Raw genomic sequence first — 16539 nt, 5'->3', positions numbered from 1 at the left:
CAATGTCATAATAACAATCAGTGACATGGTAAGATGCCATGCCACGTTATTTGACGCATGAATCCGTCTTTGGGCTATTGCTGTATCCGCTATAGGTCACATGGCCTCGCACAAGGTTCGACATTACTATTTTTGGCTAGACCTGTATCCCGTGAGTTATACATACACAAGGCGAAGCTACTGATGCAAGGCCAACCACAGTTACTGACTTAGGATTATGAACACGTCCGTTATTTGTACTTCCGCGTGAGTGTGATTTTACTCTTTGGAGCCAGAAGTATTCCCTGCCGTTGATCCTTGCTTAGTCTAGAGGTGCCTCTCGGTTCTCCATCGCTATTTGACAACTATGTCTTCAGGCTACGGAATGCAGACACATCAGTCTTTGAACCCGCTACGCATTCCAAGATCTCTTCGAGCGAGTGACATTAAAATATGTTCAGAAGCAAATTCATTGATCAACCCAGCAATAAACTCGCGCGTCGTGCCATCAACCATACTGCACCGATATGAAAGCAAAAAAAAAAATTCACCACCACACTAGGAGTGCAGTTTGATCCCTATGCAAGACTGCGAGCAAACGCGTACGTACGCGTGTCGTCGACACGTATCCTTCTTGTCTTCTTCCTTTCGCGTTTGCTTGCAGCACTTTCGCTTATTCGAGAACTCTGCGCATATAGTCTTTATATCAGATATATATCAACTAAAATGACTAACTCTCAGACTTCTGGATTACCTCTAGGAGTCGGGGGTAAAAGTACATCGGCTTTGACAGCATTTAGAGTTGCAGAGCCAGACCCAAACAGAATCGCGGGAGCGGTTGGTTCAACTAGTAGTCGTGTAAGCATCAGCATCTCGTAATGATATCCTTGCCGAGAACGAGGGCTGATTAAGCGCTGATTTGTAGGGTCACGACGACAGACGCCGTCGAGGACGATGAGGATCTCTTCATTGTTCTTGCTGAGGAGCAACGAGAGCTGCCTAATCCACGGCCTGTCAACACGGACACTCCTATGATTAGCCTCTTCAGAGGCTATAATGCACTCACTCCCGGTTCACGTGCTGGATTCGAAGCTCTAGTGCAGTGGCGAACAACTGTCATTGTTTCCTCGTATACAACATGACCTTTGTTTCAATGCAATCTCTCCTCTACAGCTTCGTATCATTTCTCAGTTCACCGCAGTAAAGTTTATGGCTTCCGGATACTGAATACATCATTATTTGTATCTTGATCTTATTTAACCTGTCAATGATGCTTGCAGTAAACGCACGAGTATCTTCTCGTCGTTCATGTGCGTCACCTTATCCCCTTCAGCTCAGCGAGTGACTAGTAAACGCATACAAAGAGCAACTGCCAAGCGGTGAGTAATGTAGTTGAATCCGGGCCGCAAACTACTCATACTCACGCAAAGTTCGTGTGGGCAGTATTTACAAGTTGACCCGTATAAGCACCAGCTGGCGCAAGTGCCAGCGTCACTGGCGGATATCAATGTTGTTAAAGCAGCAACAACGGCGAGGACGGAATAGACACGCATTGTTATGAGGATCAAATATTTTGGAGGACGGTATAGAAGATGCCTCTTTTATGCAGTCTCCGTTGTTGAGCAGTTACAGCATGTTTGGCGCGCGGTCCGACTCCGGGCGAACTCTGAATATCATGAGGATCAATGACCTATCCACTGGAATTACCTTTTGAATAAATGGTATCTGCAATGCCAGCAAATTGCCAGCTAAGAGATCTGCGTTGTGTAGTAAGGTATTGACAATTTGGTATGGAATAGTCAAGATACCCACCTGTGAGTCTCAGATAGCACTGTACTTCGCACTTGCTGGCATCTCAGTGTGAGTGTAAATCCATTTCAAGGTTACCTTCGTGGCAGAAGTGAAGGTCAACGCATCAGTTGACGAGTTTTACACAAGGTCCACTCTGTCATTACAACATGGCATTATCGTTACTATGATCTTGACGTCCTAACATAAGTACCAAGTCCAACATCCGATAATACTGTCCTCTGATACATATCCACAACATGACACGAGTGTTCTTGGCATTGCCTTCCGTTACATGTCCTGACGTGGTGGCATAAACTCATACCCATGGCCCATCATTCAACGTTTAATGTCGAGTGCGTACAATGATACCCTAGGAACAGGCATCGCGGTCGTAGGCAACTTCCGACTTGGGCGAACAGGCTGATCCATTTGGGGATCGTCCGTTATTACAGGTTCTGGTAACTTGCGACTTGAATATGAGTTCTGCGTCATCGACATCTCCTGCGAAAATTAATGGAATCATGCGTTGATGATAACAGCTCAACGACTGACTGTGTTATAATCAAGAGATGGACTCTTCGCTTCATCTCTTGTCGCTGATAAAATATGCATCGCCTGACCGGATGATTTAGAGCTGCATAATCACCGTGACCAATTGCACACACCTTATTATTAGCTTTTGATGGCCGTCCCAAAGAAGACGCATTGCTGAATGCGCGAGAAAGAGTGAGACGCTCCCGCTTCAAATCTTGATACTCTGATAACGTTTCATCCAGTCGGTTGTGCAGTTCTGCCTGCTCCTTGCGAAGCTTCGCAGCCTCCGCTCGGAAAGCGTCTCTCTCCCGACGAATCTCAACGAGATCGCTGAGTAATCTAGCGTTATCTGCCTGCAGTTGTTGAATGACCTTCCGTTGACGAGAGTGGACGCTTTGTAACTGCTCGATCAACATTGTAGAGGGCTTTTCCATGGCGTTCGGAATAGAGAGTGCAAAGAAGGTCAGAACTTCAAAGTGGCTTGAGCGTCGATCACCGGAGGTAACTTCTCTTTTTATTAGTGGAACGATATCATACTACTACGCATCACCATCAGGACAGCATGGTGTTTGATCTGAAAACGTGCACACCCACCAGAAACCCCACGTAGTTAATACTAGCAGTGACATGTTGTTCCGGGACCGGCGTGATGGAACGATAAGTTTCTATTTTCGCTGCTGCCTCTCATGGTATAATTTGTACCTGGCTGGCTGTGTTGCCGTTGATTCCTTTGATGTGCTCGGTGCAAGGGACCAAGGGCTATAGAGTCTGTGCACTGCTTCTGACTGCCTCCTGTTGAAGAAGGTGATATTGACACTGCGATTGTGATGTGATCATGTAATCCCGCTTGTAGGGCCTTGTGCTAAGTAAGTAGCTGTGCATTGCATCAACAAGCGCCAGCATGCAAGTTCAACGTTACCGTAGCATCGCGTTGCAGGATATCCGAGTCAATGTCCGCGGCACAGGATCTGGATGAGTTCAGCGCTGTGTGGAAGAAACCTACAAGACAGCGTTGTTCCGGCCTTGAACAGCCTTTTCAGAACCCGTCGGTACGAAGATTAAGCATCAAGTGCTCAAGTGATAAGAAACCTTTAAGCTTCGTGCCGTTGAGCTAGAATACTTACTGTGCTAGTAATACTAGTACTTACTAGTGTTTTGGTTGGCTTTTATTTAATGAGTCGGCAATTAGAAAAATTAGAATCGAGTTTGAAAATGCATCGCCATGACTCAGACGTTCAACTTCTCGCGATCGCGCAAGGCTGTCAACACAAGGATAGGAATTTAAATGTCCCTCTAGCTATCATCATACACTGAGATATCCAGAAGGTGTGTTTTTGTGTTTCAACCATATCTTGTATATTTTCCCACACATCTAATACAACATCTAGTACTTTGCTTCCACAGCACCTGATTCGAGGCTCGTCAGCTTGAGCGGTGAATGTAAGGCTTATGGCAAATTTATATGTACGGGCAACGACGACGGTCATCGTGGTGAATGTTGAACGTTGACAAGCTAGGGGCCGACGCAGTTGTCACGCGTGACTCCCAAGCTTAATCATACTTCGAACCTCCCAATTGAGGATTAAACTCCGCTTTAATCTGGCTGGGCGGCTGGCACACCCACCAGACAGGACCTAGACAGGACCCAGACAGGACTCTACGTGGACTCTACGTAGACTAGACCTAGAGTTTCCATTTCCCGGACGTCCTCCTTGAGCGGTAGTCCTATGTGCTCCAAGTTTCAGGTCTTTAACCCATCCTACGTTTGTCTCCAAAGACATATATCCTTGCATCGCCCTTGACGGCGTCAGACGGCCTGACATGGTGTCGACTTTTGTTCGAAGATGTGACTATTCTTGGTGACCACACGTAATTACCCCACTATCAGCACTATCAAAGTACAGTTACGGAAGGCCAGGCCTCCAATGCGTGTTTCGGTTGCGCACTTCTTCTATCACGCGCCTCATGCTTGCTCGGATTCAGTATGTACTGACAGACATGCGGGCGAGTCGCCGAAAAAGCGACAGCGGCGCGCCGTTAAGTATGTAACACTTCATTCCACAGGGTCACCTGCTCCAGGCCATCCCTTCTCCAGCTGGTAGCGCGGCTACTCTCGCCCGACCATCGCCGCTCGAAGTATATGAATGCCCTCGAGCTTTCCTCTGCTTATGTTTTCACACTTCGTCACCATGAGATACTGGCTTGTGTTTGGGGTCTTTGCGTCTTATATATCTTCTGTGAAGGGCTATAGTCTCATCCGCGAATACTCGGGGCAGAGCTTCTTCGATCGCTGGGACTTCTATGGCGATTATGACAACCTAACTGCAGGTGAGCATCGTATCCGCCATTCCTTATATTCTGCTACAGTATAAAACATGATGCAGGTAATGTCATGTGGGCCAACGAGTCCTATGCAGCCAGTCAGAAGCTGGCGTACATAGACAGTCGAGGAAATGCCATCATCAAAGTGGACAACACAACAAACGTGCCTTTGGGCCAGAACCGTAGCACAGTACGCAAATCACAAGAGGCGAGCACCGGGTACTTATTGAAGCTCAACAGGTTCGCATAACAAGTCAAGACACATATGATATCGGAAGCGTTTGGATAATCGACCTCAGTCACATACCGTTTGGATGCTCGGTATGTTATGAGGCTTAATTCACTTGCTGTTAGTATCTGAACTATTTACTTGAGGTATGGCCCGCATTTTGGACTTTTGGTGCGCGTGATGCTGTTGGTTTTGATCTCACCCACTAACGCGACTTTGTAGGGCCCAACTGGCCGGAGGATGGGGAAATAGATATCATCGAGGCCATCAATATGATGACCTATAACCAAATGAGTATCCATACCATGCCAGGATGCACTGATAATGGATCAGAATATCAACTTGGTATAAGCGGCCCAACGACCGACTGTTCTCAACCCCCTGGATGCACAGTGATGGAAACTTCTCCGAATAGTTATGCAGGCGATTTTGCGGCAGCTGGCGGGGGAGTTTGGGCAACGCAATTTGATGTATCGGGTATCTTGTACGTAGTTGCACGTGTTGCATCCTTACCATCCTTATGGCTAACAATCACTTGTAGTATCTGGTTCTGGAGTGTGCGGCGTACTCCTGTGTTTGATGAATCTTGTAATGTGCTGACATATTTTTCAGCGCCCCAACATACCTGCTTCCATCAATCAAGCTAATTCATCTTCGGTGGACGTCACTCAATGGGGAACTCCGCATGCCAGTTATTTTTCTAACACTTGCAACATTACCCAGTTCTACACCCCGCAGAACCTGGTTTTAGATATTACTCTTTGCGGAGTCTGGTGAGTCTTGCTATACCTCGTAGCGCATGACCTTCATAATCATGTTACATATAGGGCAGGTGTTGGATCAAACTATGCTTCGACGTGTGCCAACGCAGGTCCAACAGGTCAATGTGTGAGTGCTCATAGCTGAAAATGACATTTTTTTATCTCAAACGCTTGTCATACAGTACGAGGACTGCGTAGTCGGGCCTGGAAGTCCACGATATGATGATGCATATTTCAACATATCATATGTTCGTGCATATACCTCTGCTCTACCATCTGCCACTGCCACTGCAACGATGTCCACCTATCCTACAAGGGTAACGGCTACACGTCAAAGTGGGAAATCCACGCGAAACTACGATAACAATGGGTGGAGTGCGGTAGTGATGTTTCTCATTGCGGCCCCGATTGCCGTGATCGGTTCATGGCCACTCATGTTCAAAAAGCTGCATTACCGTGGCATGCCAGTGTAATCTGCATACTTTTTACTTTTACTCTTGACTGCTCAGGGATGACCGAGATAACTTATGACTGCATTTATATCTAGATTGCACGATGAACAAGGGACAGATTGATGTACTATTATTATGGACATGTGAACAACAGACTTTCTTTTATACCATGATCATGTGTGCAGATTCGGACACCGTCATGCTACGGCAATCTATAGCTTCAAGTTTTAAAGCTTCAAGTCCTATTGTTGACCTTCACATGTCCTTGAACAGTGGTACGATATTATTAATACCTTTTCTTTTGTGTGCCGGCAGTTGATGAGTTTGCCATGAGGATTAGATTCGCGCAAGAACGAATTTGGTTCCTAGATAACACATTTTTGGCGGTCTGGTTTTTTCTGGACCTGGTAGTTTGATCATTCTAGAAACCAAGATCAGACAAGTCAACGAGTAACCCCAGTCCTATCTCCCCCCGTTCTTCTTCTCCGAAGTGATCTTATTCTGGGCTCGATGTTCTTTTCGAACAACACGTTCCCGCACGTCAATTCGCGTGGAGTTTCAACGTACCTTTGATCAAAACTTCCGTACATCCCACTGATATCGCTCCTATTCACAATAACGATGTGAGTTCTTCTGCGATTTCCCCCCTTTTGTTACCATTGAAACCAAAAATTAGATATACGGCACACGGCATTGCTTCTCGGTTAGTGGTAGAAGTGCGGTGCCATGCAAGGCACGAGCGGCAGGAAGACGGACGGTTCAACGCGAGAGGGGCTGTCGCGGACAGTGCGGAGGGCGCACATGATGATGGGTCTCAACTCCTTGCTGTGCAAGGACGACCAACACAAACAACATCCTGCTACCGTCACTGAAATTTGAAACTTGAGGCTTTGAAGATCAATAAGACAGTGCGATAGTGGATATCATCTTGTTCGTCGTCGGCCCAGAGCGAATTGGCAATCTGGTGTTTCAAAAAGACCCCTTAAGCTTCTTCGCGTGCCTGTCAAACTATGCCAAGCCAACATCCCCCCTTCACGTATCCCAGCCACAAACTCTGGCAAACAAATGGCATCGCTCTGTTCGCTTCAAGCTTAAGTTCGCTTCCGCTTGCTATGTAATACCAGCCGTTTGTTCTTGTCGTCGTCTCCTCCATCAACTGGCCCATCCATCACCTCAACCGATGTGAGTCGTTAACTGTGCAACTGTTGCTGAAGATCATGCATGATGATCCTCACTGAGTTTCTTCTATGAATAGCTCGACTCCACTTTTTTGCCAAGCTTTTCCCTCGTCCACGATATCGATCATCATCAATACGCCACTTTCCTGTCGATCGCCGTGAGGCGCAATTGCAAGGCCAATTGGGCCAACATATATTAATAGTTGTGCGTTATCTCTAACTGCTCGATATTATCTGGGTGACACGCTATGGCAGATATCTAGATGCATCTTCAAAGTTCGATATTGCAGTGAGTAATGACTAGCTAACGACAGTTAGATCTGGGAAACTGGCTAGGTCCTTGGAGGGAATCAAATGACCCATCTCCTCAAAGCAGTCCGATTATGCAACTGCAACCCACGAGAGCACTCGTCAAGAAAGATTACCTATAGGGTCCATCAACTCGTGATCCTAAATAAAGTACGATACAACAGTACTACTATAAGTCCTCTTTGTATGTCATTGCATCACGGTCAAGGCTGGAGACGCGTGCATACTCGAGGAATAAACTTGAATCGACCGGTCAGGATGACTCCCTTCTGAAAAAGATGGATCCTACCGAAACGTGTATGCTGTCAGATCTTCCCGTCTCCAGTATCTTTGGCTCCATTCGCGCCCGGCCGTTGCTATTTTCTTCGCCAACTCGTCATGCGCACCTTCTCCTTGGGGTCCCCCACGGAAGAAAGTAAATGTATCATATAAATCGGACAAATCAACCTGTATGGGTACATAGTGCACCCAAGGCGCGACTCGATCCATAAACCTAAGAACACGACTTGTTTATTTCGCGCGAATCAAATGAAACGAGCACTCACCACTCAGGATATATCGTAGCTTTGAATGGAAGAGCGTTTGATGTGATGAGCCGCTTGAACCGCCCTGACCAGCCATGTCCATCGACCTGAAAGTGGCAAATAATTAAATGCCATCGTCGAATCGAATCTAAGACTAACATCAAAAACATATTTATAATGGCCAGCCTCTTGAAGGGTCTGCATTTTTCTCCAGTCATAAAGTCTATCCAGCTGATCACAGAGGTCTAATGCGCAGGAACCTGCCTTTCCGGCGAATTGAATGTCGATTAATGCAGGATTGAGGTATGCTTTGCGCATAGGTACGGGCTCTCCAACAGGCTCAGAGTCATTCAGAGGCGAACGAAGCACATCCGCTGTTCCTGCCATATCGTTGACAAACTGTATTAGATGGTCTCTGTGCCCTTGCCGCCACCTGGTATGGGTGCCATGAAATATGCCAGTATTAGTACCGCGCCAGAGTAATCTTTCGTCTATCCTATCTTCCCACGGCGGGTTGTCTGAGACAGGAAGGTCCTCGACCCAGCCATAAGGGACAGCCGGTCGAATATCATGATGAATCACTGTCGAACAGAGAGAAAAACGAGGAATGAGTGTGCTCCGGGGATCTGGCCCTTTGTCGTGCGACAGAAACTGGCCGTGGTTGTGGAGAAGAGAAGGATTCAGGCACGGGTCCATCGAGAGGCGATGGTCGGAGATGAAGGTTTTGTTAGGTGCGCGCTCAGGGGGGTTATCAAGATCAACGGGATGTTGCCACGCTGGAGATGATGCCTGGCAGGCAGAGAGCCATCCAGACCGCTGTGCCGGTGGTAATTCACCCTGTTTTAGAGCTTAACATCGTGTGAGCAAAACTTGTTGCAGCGCAACAATCAATCAAAAAGGACGTACTATGTCCAGCGGCAGCCGCTTCAAGCGCCATCGATTTGATACCATAATCTGATAGCATACTGGGATTGTCATGAGGCGAAAAAACGGCGCGGAAAGGAGGAAGAGCATCTTGTACATCCTGGAGGAGTTTTAGTACATTGTCAATGCGACCGATGAGCCTTTCGGTAGCATCTTGTGGCAAATGGTAGCCGACGATTTCGATGAAGGAGTTTTGATCTGTTTTTGCAAGAACAATAGTATTTTCTTGCGCCTCCAGTTGCTCTCTGTTCGTCTGGAAGTCCAGGGCGTCGATACCCCAGTAAGGTTCCAAATCTTGATATATCTCGTCGTATTCATCTGGAAGTTGGACGTTGTTTGCCACTACATAGTCCCACCTACAGGCCCAACGGGAATTTTTCTATGAAGTTCGTTTAAACCTGGTTTCCATGCTGACCACGTACCATTTCTCGAAGTGAATTGGAGGAGGCCTGTGATATCTTCGTTTATATTCTGCAACAGCTTCGGGAAGTGTTTTGCTTGCGCGCCCGAGCTTCTTTGACCAAGCCTCCTCCGCTCGTTCCATAAGCTCAAAAATCGGATGACGTCCATTTGGGTTGACAACGAGCAACCCGTCACTGCCGTAATAGTGATCACCGAGGGGAGGGGGCTGACGTTCCTCCTGCACTTGAACAGTGTCTACTATGTCATCAACCAAGTCTAGTTGATCATCCTCAAAATAATCGTGAGATATGGGAGGGAATGGAGACGTGGGAGAATCTGGGTCCAGTGTTGATATTACAAGTTCGATGCTGTTATTGGGTGGTACAAATACGATGTTGCGCAAGGTGATCCCTAGAACGCAGGAAACCACGACGATTGCAACGGACCTGTGAGAGACTCGACCCATAGGTGCCGGGGAATGGTAAGTGGGAGAGAGTTGCTCGCGGCCATTATAATGAATTTCATGACAAGTCAGGGAGGGTAGAAGCCTCGTCGGATCAGCACTCGGAGATGATATTCCTTTTTATGAAGTAGCTGGCACCCAAGTTTGGGTCGTATAAGTCTAAATTTATGTGTTTGGCTTATCAGGGTAATCAACGTATCAGGTACTCACTGAAAACCGGGAGAACCTTTGGAGAATCATTTTAGAACTTTGTACAAACGTTCACACAGGCATGGGAGGTATAAACAAACCAAAATACATTACCCCTACTATATTTATTGAATGCCGTGCAACCTTCTTCGAGAGAGTCCAGTGCTGGTCAGTCGAGGAGAGAAGCTGTCCGAATTGGAGAATGATTCTCAACCCCGAGGAAGCGAGTCTCCTGACTGAGATGAAACACAAGTCCCCTGGCTGTATGATGCCTTTCTATTTTTCAACACTCTTTCAATACACTCATTATCTTGTCACTCCTCGCTTTTATGGTTAGCTTTAATGCATATTTAGCCTATCTGTGACGTTAAGTACTAGTAGTTCTTCGCTGTCGTTTTGCCTCGCCATCTTGCTCAGATTATCCAGGGGGGACTTGCAAGTCCTTTGTTCCTGCTCCCAAGTATATATACATCATCCCCCCTTGCAAAACTCGGATGCTGACTAGGACTGGCCAGACAAGAGGCGCTGGGTAATGTGTTTTGGTTTGTTTACACACTTGGACCCACGGATAAGCATAAACCGTAAGCGCGTAAGCTCCCTGGTGTGAACATCCCCATCGGTGGTTACTGCGAGCTCCCAGGACGCTGACTCAGAACCAGATCAAGCAAAGTTCAAGTTTGTCCGAATGAGTACTATATATCATAGGTGAATTGAAGTTGAAGTTGAAGTTGAAAAGAAGTAGTGATCAGATGTATTAGCTGCAATAGTATTATATATCCACCCGTTTTGCTCGAGGAGCACGCGAAAGATACGTTGCATACCATCGTAAAAAAAGCTAGTCCTCCTCCATATAAACAAAGTTCTACCGCGTGATGTTAGCAGATATCACGCGCAACTGCGCTCATTCCGAAATGGCCTGATGCATCTTGTTTGACATGTTCCCAGACCAAAGCGATGAATTTTCTGAATCGTCGGACCTCTGCCCTCATTAGCAAATGATGCATCCACAACATCCCGATCCCACGGTATCGTCACCTTCGCGTACGATCTCCGCGTCGTTGCTTAGTGCTGTTCCCCTGCGAGAAAATGCATTGCTAAGGCGTCTCTTCTTCATAGTGTCGTCAACCGTCGAGATGTTAGAGGGGCGAATGGAAAGATGAACGATTGTAGGCAGGGAAGACGAATCTGACGGTGTAGAAGTTGGGAATGAAAGATCTTGTAATCATGCCATTCATCCATGTGAGCAAGACAAAACATTGCGGGCGACAAGTATACTCACGGGTAAGAGTATCCTCATCTTGCAGAATCTTGCCTAGGTAAAGAATTCGCAAATGCGATGGGGCTTGCGGACTTTCATCTTGCCAATCTGTGGATGAGACCTGTTATAACAACGAAATCCAGGACTAAATGAGTTAAAACCCTGACCTGCAGGCCATGCATTCCACACCAGCTCTTTGACCCTTCCAATTGTTATCGCTGGATCGAACGACATAGTCCGCCTTCGGCCAGAGACGAGAAGAAATGACAGGGACACTTGAGGTGTCTGAGGTACGATATTTTCTGGTGTAGTAGGTCCGTCTGTGGCAGACAGTGCAACTGCTTCAGTGTTGTTCACTGTAGTGTCTAGCGAGGCCTGTCCCAAGTTTGAGTTCGGAAGGGCAGGGTATGATCCAAAGGTCGGAATGCTGTCGACATCGACACGAGTAAACGATGTTCGGGCACTTGCGGAGTTGTATGGGCCTGCGGCAAATGTAGCACGTGGGAGCATACTTGAGGTGCCGTGAACAGTGAAAGGGCGTTCAGCAGGAAGTGGAACAGGAGGATAAGAAGTTCTACGACCTAATGAAGGGGAAGCACTTGCATGTGCTGTGGATGGACGCTCGCGAGCGTCTGGCTGCGGCAGGGATAATGGTGGATCATCTGATGAAGGTTGATTTTCCATAGCTTGTTCATGCGAGGCAGGGGTAGATGTATTCATCGCGCCTAGGTTTGAACGCAGGGGTCGGGATAAAAGACAAAAACCGACAACTGGGAGTTGAGACGTTCCTGAACAGGCGCGTTAGAAAGCAACTTCACAGCAAGCCTGCAGGTGTCAGGCTGCTGGGTCCACTGATCAGATGAAGCACAGAATGAAAGTGAAGGTGTGAATTTAAGCGCAGTCGGCCGTTCACACTAGGGGCGAGGGAAAAATCCGTGTTAAAAAGCCAACAAAAGATCGCTTGTTTCGATTTGATGGTGCGAATGCCCTGACCGGTTGACCACAGGATCTGATCACCGAGCACACGAGGCGGGCTGATCAAGCGACTATTATGACACTGGGGCTCGCAGGGATGGTCGAGGCTTTGTGTGAATGGGACAGAATCACTTGTGAGACGGTATGTTCACGATGGGAGGAATGATTAAATATGACGGTCGCCTGTGATTGATGATGGCTGGTGGAGTTATATTTATCAGACAAAGCCCCGCAATCCAAGAGGGAGGCGTACAAGTACCCACGTACTTAGCGGCGTGAGGCTGGGTGTATAGCAGTGCTATGTCGTCACGGATCTAACTTGCTGCTAAAACCGACAAAAGATACGCTGGTGAAAACAAGGTGAGGAAACGATGAATAGCCTATAAGACCACAAACATCCTACTCACTATAAAGGACTTTATATGAAGACACAGGGAGACCTGACACGGTAGCTTTGGAGAGGGAGCTATAACCGTTGTTAAGTTCTTCGAAAAGCGACAAGCGGAGTACGGCAAAAGCTTCCGGGACCACTGCCTTGCCAGTAAAACTTCAGGTCCAACGAAACTAGTGGTATCCTGAGAAAAATTGATACGATCGTCCAAGATGCTCCTCACTAGCTGCTACTGTTGACGAAGAAGAGAGAAAGGAGTATCTTTCATGGGATGAGACCACCATTCAGATTGTTTTCCAGTGTTTACTTGGGCTTTGCAAATTATGTTACGGGCCAAATTTGAATTTTAGGTGTACCTTGATACTCAGTTTTAATTACCATGATGACCAGAGGCACCGGAAGAGTTCAAGAGTTCTCATAACTCAATGTGCCTCCACAGACCTCTCAGCGACACATAAAGTCTACTTGTTCAGCAAAGGTAAGTCAGAGACCGATACCGATTTGTATTATTTTGACGAGCTAGGTGTTTCTAGAACAATCGTGTTACACTGGATCTGTGAGAAGACCTTCCTCGTTCCATTCTTGCCACTTACAGCATCTAGGCTCCTCAGCGCTGACGCCATCAAATTTCTTCTTCGTCTCCCTGAGGGGTTGAATTTTGTCCACTATGATGAATGTAATCATATTCAGGTACGCTCCTTCCGTTCAGTCGCTCAAACTTGAATTCAAACCCAACGAGAACTCTGCGTCGTCTCACTGGCATGATGCACTCTGGGATTACTGTGAGGCAGCTGGAGCTGATTTCTCTATAGTCCTCTCGGATACATACCTCGCTGAATGCTCGGGACGAAAGGTTTTCTCCATGGGGCTTTTAGGATCGGCGATCTTCCGCTTCGAGGGCTGGTTTGGACATGTGTCACAGTATGTCAGGTAATCCAATCGGGATCGTTATGTTAAACGCATATCGTTTCCGATATTAATAGGGTTCCTTCAGGCTGTGTTCCGCATTCATGTCAGTACGTTTGAATCATTGATTATCCAACAGAACGAAATTCGACACAGCACGGTCAGCTTCATGGAAGCATATTTTCGACCGGAAGAATGATTAATTTTGTGCATTGTACATCTACAGTAATGTGTTTTCGCGAGTTATGGCAAGCATCTTCCTGAGTCTTTCTAATGTGGCTAGTCCTTGTTGTCTTATGTATTGTGTAATTTTTCTGCCCTTAGTGAAATTGTAGCAGTGGTGAGTAGTGTATGGTCAATTTGTAACTGTCTGAGATCCATAGGGTAAATTGACAATATGCCTAGAGACCTTCAGATTCACCAGTGTGAATTGTCATAAATTGACATGTCTGTAAATTAAGATTGTGATACAGCTACCTTCATATTGATAGGCCAGAATCCATTTTTGTTCATTCACCATTTTTGTTTAGTTGTGGAGCTGGCCAAACAAAAGGGTCCTGCCTATTACAACTTCATCGGGGTGAGATGCCCCAGAATGGCACTGGACTGTGCAGCTTTCTCATTTGACACTGTCTTTGGACACCATTCATTCTCACTATGTTCTAGCAGCTATGAAGCAACAATGGGTCACTATGTCTGCCCAAATGTCATCCAAGTGTTGGGATCTGAAATGGCCGAACATGGAGAGGAATGAGCATAGGCAAGTGCAACCCAAGCAAGTTGAGCAAGCGATGCAAGTGATGTCAGCTGACATCTTTTTCTTTATATCACAATATACTCCTATGTTACTAAAATTTTCCATTCCTATGCTAGCTAGTATAAAGGCTCGAGTACAAAGGACATGACATCTCAGTTCTATCAAAGACACTGAGATGTATGTATATCTGACTCTACTTACTTTACGATGAGCTCACAAAAGACTTAGTATCATCCTCATTTAGGTACTTGTCACATAGTACAAGAGTTCTATCAAAGACACTGAGATTATCATCCTCGTTTAGCATCCCACGTGTCTCCCACTTGTCTCAACTCTCTATACCAAGGCCATGTAGAGTTCAAACGACAGCAGACGTGACAGAGGAGAGCTAGAATAGCAAAGTATCTAGGTCTCATTAGTTTTGTAAATGTTAGGTAGAACTATGTACTCACATCTCAGTCTCTTGAAAATGGACTGAGATGTTCCTATGAAATGTGAACTGCTTTAACTGCGGATGAAACAGGAATGAAAATTTAGCAATATATTGAAATGTACGAGCTGACGTCAAGCATTGCTCGCTCTGCTCTTTTGGTATGCGCTCAAACTGTCACCTCTCCTCATTGTTCCAATATCGGATCTCTCGGCCACCTACTCATCGGATCTCTTGGAGTCCAATACTCCCCCTCGAGCAGATTCCAAACTCATTAAGCCTTGAAGCCTTTGAAGGCGTGGACGCAGTAGGGCTTTAGTGAAGCCATCTGCAAGATTGTCGTCTGTTGGGCAATATGTCAAGTGAAGAGTGTTGTTGCGGATAAGGGCACAAATGAAGTGGTATTGAATTGAGATATGTTTCATATGGGATTGGAACTTGCCATTTGAGGCAAGCACTATTGCTGCCTGGCTGTCGCAATACATGGGAGTGGGGAGGCAGACATCAGCGTAGAGTTCCTGGGTAAGGTACTGGAGATATAGTATCTCCCATGCGACACTCGTCAGAGCGATATACTCAGCTTCTGTGGTGGATAAGGCTATCAGTGCCTGCTTGCAGGAGCTCCAAGCTACTGGTCCTCCATTCAGCATGATGACATACCCGGAGATTGAGTGCTGGTGCGACTGTGAAGCCCAATCTGCGTCGACAAACACCTCAAGGCCTCCATCGGTGGAACCGAGTGTAAGCTCAAAGTTTGAGGTGCCTTTTAAATAACGTAGCACCTGTTTTGCTGCCTCCCAGTGTGCTTTACCTGGATTCCACATAAATTGCGAGAGGGCGGCGATGGCAAACACAATATCTGGCCTGGTACTGATGGCTGCATACATCAATGAGCCAATGGCTCGCTGGTACAGGACGTCACTCATCGCCTGAAGTTCGGTGTGCATTGCAGGGCACTGGAGTCCATGGGCGTGCTTGCATTCTTAGTGTCTGAAAGATTGAAACATTCAAGGATGGTCTCGACATAAGCCTTTTGGGAGAGTGTGATAGTGCAGGCTACATGATCTCGAGTGACTTTGAGGCCCAATAGCCAGCTTAGTTCACCAAGGTCTGATATTTCGAAGTATTCCTGGAGCTGAGATTTGAAGTGTTGAATGTGAGAGATGTGATTCGCAGTCACTGCCATGTCGTCTACAGAGACAGTGATAACAACATGTTAGTCTGTCGTGCATTTGAAATACACAGCCTGATCCACTTGTGAGCGTGCAAAGCCTAACTTGGCAAATACACCAGCTAATTCTTCAGCCCATTCAAAACCGGCCTGCTTGAGACCCGGCAAGCTTCTCTTCAACTTTAGGACCTTCTTGCGCTCTCCCTCACTTAAGTACCCAGGTGGCAGCCTCATATATATGTCCTCCTGGACATCAGCATACAGGTATGCACTTTTCACATCTACTTGATGTATGTCCCAATCTAGGTGAGCTGCCATGGCCAGGACCATGCGAATCATAGTCATGTTGCAGGTGGGTGTGAAGGTGTTGAAATAGTCTACACCATAGCATTGACATTGGCCATTAGCCATGAGGCACGTGCCATGGAGTTTCAACTTCTTGCCATTGGGCCCTCATTTGGTGGCTAGAACATAGTGATATGGTATGATATTAGCGTCATGTGGTAAGTCCTGTAGGCTAGAGCAAGTCAGACTCAGCGAGAGTAGAACAACAAACACTATATTGTGTACCTAGAGCAAGTCAGACTAAGCTCT

The 16539-nt window shown here is 46.6% G+C and overlaps 4 protein-coding genes across 4 annotated transcripts; 1 reads left to right on the top strand and 3 right to left on the bottom strand.

Annotated features, from left to right (window-relative positions):
* Nucleotides 1-2039: 2039 nt before the first annotated feature.
* Nucleotides 2040-2964, bottom strand: HD556DRAFT_157568 (uncharacterized protein). The gene is made up of 3 exons (XM_041309753.1): nt 2436-2964; nt 2323-2385; nt 2040-2271 (listed from the first exon to the last, which is right to left on the bottom strand). Exons 1-3 carry the CDS (start codon nt 2736-2738, stop codon nt 2107-2109), a joined length of 531 nt encoding a protein of 176 aa, XP_041163411.1. The 5' UTR covers nt 2739-2964; the 3' UTR covers nt 2040-2106.
* Nucleotides 2965-4493: 1529 nt separating this feature from the next.
* HD556DRAFT_1430735 (glycoside hydrolase family 16 protein) lies at nt 4494-6286 on the top strand (the record flags this gene model as incomplete). Its single annotated transcript, XM_041304936.1, has 10 exons — nt 4494-4632; nt 4689-4816; nt 4867-4947; nt 5002-5026; nt 5078-5339; nt 5397-5412; nt 5468-5628; nt 5683-5743; nt 5799-5996; nt 6254-6286. 10 exons carry the CDS (start codon nt 4494-4496, stop codon nt 6284-6286), a joined length of 1104 nt encoding a protein of 367 aa, XP_041163410.1.
* A 1037-nt stretch (nt 6287-7323) lies between these two features.
* Nucleotides 7324-9649, bottom strand: HD556DRAFT_1288059 (glycosyltransferase family 90 protein). Its single transcript, XM_041299353.1, has 7 exons — nt 9426-9649; nt 8986-9359; nt 8239-8927; nt 8101-8186; nt 7845-8048; nt 7502-7794; nt 7324-7451 (listed from the first exon to the last, which is right to left on the bottom strand). The coding sequence occupies exons 1-6, from the start codon at nt 9545-9547 to the stop codon at nt 7725-7727; spliced, it is 1545 nt and encodes a 514-aa protein (XP_041163409.1). The 5' UTR covers nt 9548-9649; the 3' UTR covers nt 7324-7451; nt 7502-7724.
* A 1396-nt stretch (nt 9650-11045) lies between these two features.
* Nucleotides 11046-11825, bottom strand: HD556DRAFT_1232067 (ubiquitin-related domain-containing protein; the record flags this gene model as incomplete). The annotated part of the gene is made up of 3 exons (XM_041297481.1): nt 11046-11272; nt 11337-11423; nt 11483-11825. 3 exons carry the CDS (start codon nt 11823-11825, stop codon nt 11046-11048), a joined length of 657 nt encoding a protein of 218 aa, XP_041163408.1.
* Between the last annotated feature and the right edge of the window lie 4714 nt (nt 11826-16539).

The sequence above is a fragment of the Suillus plorans genome (assembly GCF_016647745.1).
Source record: "Suillus plorans strain S12 chromosome Unknown HD556scaffold_12, whole genome shotgun sequence".
In the NCBI taxonomy this organism is placed as follows: Eukaryota; Fungi; Basidiomycota; class Agaricomycetes; order Boletales; family Suillaceae; genus Suillus; species Suillus plorans.
The sequence above is the reverse complement of the archived record's forward strand: the minus strand, read 5'-3'. Positions and strand labels throughout refer to the sequence as shown.

What these genes read in the sequence shown, in the direction of transcription:
- HD556DRAFT_1288059 (XM_041299353.1), bottom strand. Translation starts at nt 9,547, where the DNA reads ATGGAACGAGCGGAGGAGGCTTGGTCAAAGAAGCTCGGGCGCGCAAGC. An exon ending in AGCGGCTGCCGCTGGACATA is followed by an intron (nt 8,928 to 8,985) that starts GTACGTCCTTTT and finishes CACGATGTTAAG; the next exon opens with CTCTAAAACAGGGTGAATTA. An exon ending in CTGACAGCATACACGTTTCG is followed by an intron (nt 7,795 to 7,844) that starts GTAGGATCCATC and finishes GGTCGATTCAAG; the next exon opens with TTTATTCCTCGAGTATGCAC.
- HD556DRAFT_157568 (XM_041309753.1), bottom strand. Translation starts at nt 2,738, where the DNA reads ATGGAAAAGCCCTCTACAATGTTGATCGAGCAGTTACAAAGCGTCCAC. An exon ending in CATCAAAAGCTAATAATAAG is followed by an intron (nt 2,386 to 2,435) that starts GTGTGTGCAATT and finishes TCATCCGGTCAG; the next exon opens with GCGATGCATATTTTATCAGC. An exon ending in CATCTCTTGATTATAACACA is followed by an intron (nt 2,272 to 2,322) that starts GTCAGTCGTTGA and finishes TAATTTTCGCAG; the next exon opens with GAGATGTCGATGACGCAGAA.